Raw genomic sequence first — 8,310 nt, forward strand, 5'->3', positions numbered from 1 at the left:
GAAAGCCATTTCCAAATCCTGTCAGAGAAAGCAACAGAGGCGGGCAGGTGGAGCCAAGGAGAGCAAGGAAGGAGGAAAAAAACCCCGTCACATTTGGTGGAAAGTTAAAGCAGAATAAAACCTCAGAATAGGTTAAGGTAAACAGAGTTCAAAATCCATGTTTCAAAGAAAGGATGTACAAACAAAAAGCGAGTGATTGGACTGGTGTGATTATCAGTTTCTTAAGAGGAGTAATCATATTCAAGCGCAACCAGGTTGAGCTAATACCACTCTTCAGTGTAGATGCCTTTACTAATCTAAGAAGTTCATCATTTTTAGTATCATTTTAGAGTCATTTAGTATTATTCATGTTTCAGAAAGGAGGTAGAGGAACCATAAAAGATGGAAATCGTAAATAGGTCACAAATCTCTGAAAGGTGTGTCTATACAAAAATCTAGCTTTAGAAGAAATGTCACACTGAGCCGAAACAGTCAGGAAAAACAAAATGTAAATAACCGAATAACTATGACATATGAATAGTAAGCAAACTGTGTAAGGTTTATTTGATGAGCTGTCAGCGCCACAATAGTATCTTAGTCAAATATAGTTTCACATTGTTATATGCACCTGATTTGAATATAAAATGCTCTCATGTTCATATAAACCTCAAAAGGTTGGACAAACTGAAGACATTTAAAAGAAGGGTTCTCATTAATAGTTCAGGGTTACTAAAAAAATCCATCACATGATAGCCACACCCATTTTTAGCACAAAAGGCAGTGGGTCTGATCCCGGCTCTTCAGTCTCTTTAGTTAGTATCCACCCTGCAAATCATTCATCTTTGTGTTCGGAACAATTCCTTCAGTTTGACTGGAAATATGCTGCAACTTTCAGTCTGTGAAATTTGCCTCCATACAACATAGCACCGATGTCACAAGCAGAAAGGGATGAGATAAAACACAGTAGAGTCAAAACAATAACTCCAAAAACAAAGGGCGGCACGGGAGAAAATAAGAACCAAACAACAGACTGCAGAGAGGTGTTCTAAATGCAGAGAGGTCAAACGTCTTAGCAGCCTGTAATTGGATTAATGTCATTATGAACACGCTGCTAGTACAGGTGAGTGTGTACGTGTTCTCCAGCTACATGAAAGAGCATGCATGATGGTGCTAAGTATGTATGTATGCAAGGATTTGTGCTCATATGTGTGAGAACATTTCCCTTCCCCCCCACGTTTTCTCTTCAGGCTCTCCGTCAACTATTTTCTCACATAGATCTTATCAACACTCCAGCTTGCGGAAAAGGTGCAGGAACTGAAACTGTGATCGGCTGCAAGGCAACACAGAGAAAATGAGATGGAGAGACTTGCAGTAACGGCTGAGGCACACTGACTATTCTGTTGTAATTGCTGCGAATCCGAACTAAGATAAGGCAGAAAGTGGCATTTTTTTCCTAAGTGACTTGCATTTTTATATCTCGCCCTCCAGCAGTCAATTTTGCTTATAATCCTTTGTGTAAAAACATAGAGTTAGGAAGTATTTCCAATAAACATGCACCAATAAATTGTCAAGACATTGACATAGGTTAATGTTCCTTTGATCTGTCCAGTAAATTGTTGTTTATATATAGCACAAATCATATACTGTACTCCCAATTCATGAAATGCATCAAAACTCACGAGTTTCTCTATTTTGAGTCTACAAACCCGGAAAACTTATTTCATTTTTTTCTGACTTATTCAACATTTTTGTTCTCTTATGTCTTGCAGTTCAAATAATAAAATATTGGAATCATTCACACGTCAAAGACACATGTAATTATAAAAGCCACAAAATGCCTGATCTAAATATCCCAAACAAGACACCTGGAAACCAGGTCAGAGGAAAAAAAAAAAAAAAAAAAAAGGGAAATGCTAAAGATAGAGAGCTGCAGCCTATGAGACAGACGCTCTTCTTGCACAGTGCCCCCTCCATAATGAACAGTGTCCTACCCCTGCACAGTCATTGCTCACAATCCCTCAGCAGAGAGACTGTAGGGAGCCTGGGATGAGACAAAGGGGAATGGTCACATTAATTACACACACTCTCTAGACGGCAGCTATCACCGGAGGCTGACGGAGGGAACGACGGTGAGATGGAGTGACAGCGAAAGATAGAGAAATGGAGATGATAATGCTCACGGAGCACCCTATATGTCTCCAGCGAGAGGGGGAGTGTTTGTCCTTAGCAGCAAGACGCCTGCCGGCTGCTGGGTTATGTCACTGTGTTACTAATGGGAGCAGAACCTCCAAACACACACACACACACACACTGAAGTGTGTATTTGCCTGCACGCTAAATGTCTATGTATTTAGGTGCGGGGGTGGGATCTCTAATACATATATGCAAGGTTGTGTGTATTGTTGCATAAGTAAGCGCTGCCTAGTGCCATGGGAAGTGTGTGTTTATGGCTGTTTGTTTTTGAGCACGTACCCCTGGTAGTGTTTTCTGCTCGTGGAGAGCGCTCTGGGCTTTCAGGGCCGACTCTCGTGCGCAGTACGTCAGAAACGCGCATCCTGTCAGAAAGAAGGAGGCAAACAGAGGGAAAAAGAGGGCGAGGGGTAGGAGGGGGAGCAGGGGTATTGGTACAAAAGGTCAGTAAATGGGTCTTTTTCTGCATCATCTTCCAGCAAACAATTTATATTTTTCTTTTACTATTGCTAGCCACATCACTTTATGGGTTAAATTGAACCATGAGTTATTAAGATAAACAATAATGTTGTTTTGAGGCCATGTTACAGTAATATAATGGTAATGACATAATAATCCAAGCTTCCACTCTCAAAGATTAAAAAAAAAACCTTTAATTTCTAACAAATGTTTAACACTGGAACTGGAAGAGATTTTAAATATCCAAAATAAGTCAACAAAAAACCTGGAACAACAAATAAATAAATGAAACTGCCAGTCAAAACAACGGGCTAGTCGAGACCATTGCAATAGACTGAAGCTTTTTGTCATCCAGTGTTTGATAGAAAAAAAAAAAAAAAAGAGACGTGGAAAACAAGCAATTGTGCAAATGGAAATAATCGAGCTTGATTTAATTGATCATGTGACGAATTGGTTTATTGCTTATTGTGACAGGCTTAACTGGTTGAATCTTCCGACTCTGCAATGTTTTTGCAAGATAATAAAAAAGTAAACGTACAGCTTAATAGTGAGGATATTTTTTGTAAGGACTCCACGGCACGAGTCAGAGCACATGACGACAGCACAGACGTTTGTGTAGCTGTGGCAGCGTCCGGCCCTTAATCAACCACTACGCAGAGTTTGCCATCACTCGTCTGTGCTCCTATATGCTGTACCTGTGTCTGAGTGTGTGTGTGGGGGGGGGTGAGTAGTAGAGCTGGCTGGGCAGAGCTGTTTACTACACCTGTCACCAGCACATCAGACAACAAGATTAGCAGCAAGTTAGCATCCGCTGTGGCATCTCACACGGACTTACATAGAATCAGATTAAAGAGTTTAATTCACACAGAGTGTGAATCTGTATGAATTCATTGTGACTCAACAAAACAAGAGAGGACAAAAAACAGAATAACTAAGATGGACTGGCACACGTGCCACGCACACACAAAGACACACATGAATCTTCTCGTCCATCTCATTGCTTTTAAGAGGGGCTTACTGTGGCTATGGGGATTCTCGAAACAACAAATTCTTTCCCTTGTGTCACCCAGGCTTACAGTCCCATTACACTGATTGGAGCACACAGCCTAATCTGGTTCATGTAGCCAAAAGAACCCCTGGTCACCGTTTGTGCAAGGCTGTGTGTTTGTGTGTGTGAGAGAGATGGCATTATATATAGAGACGCAACGAGAAATTGGCTGATGGCCGGAATTGGGAGATTTTTTTTTTTTTTTTTTTTAGCTTAACCAGTGACTGACCGGCTGGAAACCGCTAAATAAGGGCCAGAATCCTTCAACTTTAAATCTTTAAATCTTTTTTGATCAGTACGTGCGCTCAATTTAAGTGGTACCAGATCTACGCTAACACTCTTCAGTGTGGAAGTTGTTACTGCGAGAAGAAGGCTCAAAGTTAGCTATATTTAATATCAAAGAGGTGTTTAAAAATAAGGTAAGAACAAGAAAAAAAAACCCGTAGAAGTCATTTCAAAGGAAACTGTGTCATTTATGAAGCAAGCTAGATTTTGGCAGGTGCAGGCTATTTCGCTCCTTTGCCATTATTTTTTTGAGGTCGATTAATACTTGACTTTAGAGGGCACAAAAAGGACCAGAATGGACTGTAATTTTGACCCACCTTTTATTATGTTTCGCTGGATTTTCAAAGGACGACTTCAGCAGATAAAACGAACGCTGCACAAATTATAGGAAAGTTGCTCTGAGATTCCAGCCTCTATCTGTCATGAATGTGCTGGATTTGGAAATGCCAGCACTCTACACTAAATCTCTCGAGAATACAAAGGGAGACTGATGTCTTCAGTTAATAATGTTACTGCGTTAATCACTAGTAGGATATTAAATCATGTTAAAAAGTCGACTCACACTCATGTCTCTGTTTTAAAACAGCATAATTCAGTTTTGCAGTGACTGGCCTTACAAAGTTGCCTCTGCTGCTAAACTATATTTTATATTAATTAATGACCGCTAGAAGCAGTCAGGCTATATAGAATATTTTCTTGAAGAGAAATTGGTATTCTCTTGATGTTCTAGTTCTTATAAAAGAACAAACATAAATTAATCAAAGATTTAAATCTGAACGTCAAACCTGAAAGAAAATTTTAAATTGGTGTTGGCTAAGAAAAGCCAGATCAGTGCATCTCAAGTAGCCATGTCCAGTTAATTCAGAATAGCTCCATGTACGGATGGGAGATATCAATTTCAGATTTTATCACAATTATTTGAGGCATTTGTTGTGATTACAATAAAAGTGATGATAAAATGGTTTTGAAAATTCATTTGTCAATTCCACAACTAAACAACATGATAATTGCCTCAAATCATATTTAAAAATGTATTCTTTTAAATTATCCTCCTATTCAGGAAAACTGCAGAACTATTGATCTCAACCATCCTGCCAGTTTTCAGGGTTTGCAGACTTCATCAATTAGTTTAACGATGTCACAATATCTATGAATTTCTAACATAACTGTTTTTTCCACGATAATGATAAATTTTACGATAACTGTCCAACCGTAACTTTGTGCACTAAGTGAGGTTTCCTGACTGTCTTCATGCTCTCACACCGCGGCGATAACAGGAGACGAATCCACGAGGTGCTGTGACAGTTTCCATGGATACATCTGACAGCTGCCTCAGAAAAATCCACCCATCTAACTCCCTCACTGTCATACTGTCTGTCTATTCAGCACTGCCTATCCATCCCCCCTGTTTCTTTCTTACTCGTGTCATTTTGTCTGTCTCTCTGCTTACTGTTTACAGTAAGTGGGTGAGACCTACCTTTGTGCATCCCGGTGTATTTATCCTTAATCACGGTCAGTTCGTAGATCTTGCCAAATTGCTCAAAAATGGGCTTGAGGTCCTTCTCCTCCAGATTCCGAGGAATCTGCCCCACAAACAACTTGATGGCGTCGGCCTCCTTCATCGGTACAAAGTGGAGGTGATGGCTGCAGGACCTGAGGGTGGTGGGGTGGGGGGGTATGAACAGATCAGGAGCAGGTATTTCTGGAGAGGACCAGCTGTTGCTGGACAAGTCCTGATTGAAAAGGAAGAGAAAAACATTTAAAAAACATTTATTTAGATATCTAGATTTTTAGTAAAAAAGCAACAAAAAAAAGCTGCAAAACTGTAACATTTATTACAATGTTTTTAATAAGCCATTTATTGTATTTAAAATAGCATCATCATGTTTTCTGTGAACATATTTGTTGGTAAAAATGCATAATTTTAGTAAAGATGTAAATCTGCTCCCCAATTACCAACAAATAAAAGGATCTGAGCAGTCATTTTGAGTATTTATTGCCCTGTTTGATGACAAAGGGCTCCAGTACCTTCTGGGAAAACAATTATGCAAATGTTAATTAGCCAATCAACAAAACAATAATGGCACCTTTCCCTCCAATTAAATATATATAAAAGAAAATATCTGTGAGGGGGGGGGAAATTACCTTTTTGGTCGATAAACGGCGTTGGGGATTCCTGTTGACGGAAAAACAGAGAAACAGAATGAGAATGGATGGAAATCATTGCACTGGAGCAGTTTCTTTGTTTAGGCAGCTGTAGGTTAGTGCACACACACGGATGTCATGGGGCTCCGCGGCTCTTTGTCCGATCCCCTCTCAATGTACACACGCATATACATACAGACCCCAGAACAAAACAACACATGCAAACCTAAGGACTACACACATGGAAGAGCTTACCGCTAGTTAAAATCACTCATGGAGCCCGCGTAGATCAGAAAGATGCTCTCGGTCGGGTCCCCGTTGTTGTCCTCGCCGCTCCGCTCCGCTCCGTCCCGTCCGCCAGCCTCCTCTCTCTGGGTGCTCACCGCTCTTTGTGCCCAGCCGCGATCTCCCTCCTCCTCCTCCTCCTCGGCGTATACGGATACTACTACAACTGGCTCGACTGTTTACGTGTGTGTGTGTGTGTGTGTGTGTGTGTGTGTGTGTGTGTGTGTGTTTTTAAAAATAAATAAATGAGTAAACAAACAAAACAATACAAAATGTGCTCCTGGAGGAGAAGGAGGAAAGTCCTGGCAGCTGACAGCTTCTCACCAAAAAGTGGACGTCGCCAGCTATGGTTATCACTTTTAATTCCTGTTTTGCAACCGAACTGTTTTTTTTTTTGTTTTGTTTTTTTTTAAATTTAAACTAACTCACGATTGTTTGAACTTGGCTGGCCTCGCGTTACGACCTCTTTCCGCCGTGACGGTATTGTTCCCACCGTAATGAGCGGACAGCTACCTCGAGCTTATTTTCTGTCCAACGGTTGTGTATCTTCTCACGTCCTACTGATGCCGGTGTCCCTCCGCTCTCTCTAGGCCCCTCCCCCTTCATGGCTTGCCTGTGACGTAACATCAAGGGACCGTCAACAAACATGTTCACGTTGAAAACACGCGGGAATTAGAGATGTTGAATATCCTGTTGATAAATCACAGGGCTGGTCCGAGCCTTTTCGGGGCCTCATCAGATTTTTATTTTGGGGACCCCCTTCACCATTACATCAACACCAGATGCTTTATCATTAGAAAAGCTACTCTATGTGTGAAAGATACCTATTATCAATGAGCTTAACTTGTAATTAGCTTACATCATACTAGTTTATTGCTCCATTCAGGAGCAACAAACTAAAAGCAATTATTTGGATTTTTGAAATGCAGAGTGTTATTTAAGTGTACCATATTAGTTCAATTATTTGAACATAATATTAGCTAAAGTCCAGTCTTTCTCCTAAATCTAGAAAAGATACTTTCAACATATCTGATTCAAGAGGGGCGGATCTCCAGTTGTGCTTAACCAGAGTTTTTTTGCGGAACTACAATCATCTGCATCAGGTGTGGTAAATCAGTGTAGCGTCTAAAACAGGGTCTCAAACTCCAACCCTGAAAGGATTGCATCTTGTGACTTTTACGTTTCTATGCTTTGGCACACCTGGCTCCATATTAGCTCATTAGCAGAACTTCACTGCATTCTCCTGTGGCAGTTTCAACATTTAATTAAAGTATTTAGGCCAAGGGAGACATGTAAAAGTTGAAGGAATCTGGCCCTTAAAGAATGTAATTTGAGACCGCTGATCTAAAATATGCAAGGCAGAGTGCCTTGAAGATAGATGAAGTACTTCTAAATTACCTTTGTTTTAAGTCCTCTCAATGATTTTTTTCCTCCAACTTTATTTTCTTTATTCATCTTATTTTGAGACCATCAACAGATGTTTACTTGAAATATAATGAATCCTTGTCAAATTAGATTTTTTTTTTAATTTGAGTTACTGTAGTAATGTAGTAATGAAAGATTTTTTTTTCATTCGCTCAGATTTTAGCGGCTATTTGCTGGGATGAACTTAGAGGACGGTCCCTGGGCACACGGTGCGCGAGCCGCCTATTGTTCTCGCCGCGAGCCCTGGCCTTGGTGCTGAAACGCCGCTTCGGCGCGCCGCCGACAACGATCACGCAGTCACGACTGCTCCACAGCTGTTCACGCCCGAGCCCCGAAATCACGTTCACACCCTCACTGAGAGAAGAGTGTGACAGAGGGTAGAGAGATAGCTCGGGGACGGAGCTGGCCTACTTTACGCCCTGCACTTTGGAAAAAAAAAAAAAAAAAAAAAAAGCAGAAATTGAGCTATAGCAGGGTTTTTTGTCCTGTGGGCC

General features: G+C 40.8%; 1 protein-coding gene across 1 annotated transcript in view; it reads right to left on the minus strand.

Moving 5' to 3' along the window:
• LOC106955454 (CUGBP Elav-like family member 3) overlaps positions 1 to 6,968 on the minus strand; it is a 31,435-nt gene extending 24,467 nt beyond the window's left edge. Inside the window, exons 1-4 of the mRNA XM_015045653.1 lie at positions 6,362 to 6,968; positions 6,107 to 6,137; positions 5,439 to 5,694; positions 2,452 to 2,534 (exon numbers count right to left, since the gene is read on the minus strand). Of these exons, the coding sequence (XP_014901139.1) occupies positions 2,452 to 2,534; positions 5,439 to 5,583 (228 nt within the window). The 5' untranslated portion in view covers positions 5,584 to 5,694; positions 6,107 to 6,137; positions 6,362 to 6,968. The remainder of the gene's footprint in view (positions 1 to 2,451; positions 2,535 to 5,438; positions 5,695 to 6,106; positions 6,138 to 6,361) is intronic.
• Positions 6,969 to 8,310: the final 1,342 nt, after the last annotated feature.

The sequence above is a fragment of the Poecilia latipinna genome, unplaced genomic scaffold (assembly GCF_001443285.1).
Source record: "Poecilia latipinna isolate Pla-1442-1.1 unplaced genomic scaffold, P_latipinna-1.0 Scaffold737, whole genome shotgun sequence".
NCBI lineage: Eukaryota > Metazoa > Chordata > Actinopteri > Cyprinodontiformes > Poeciliidae > Poecilia > Poecilia latipinna.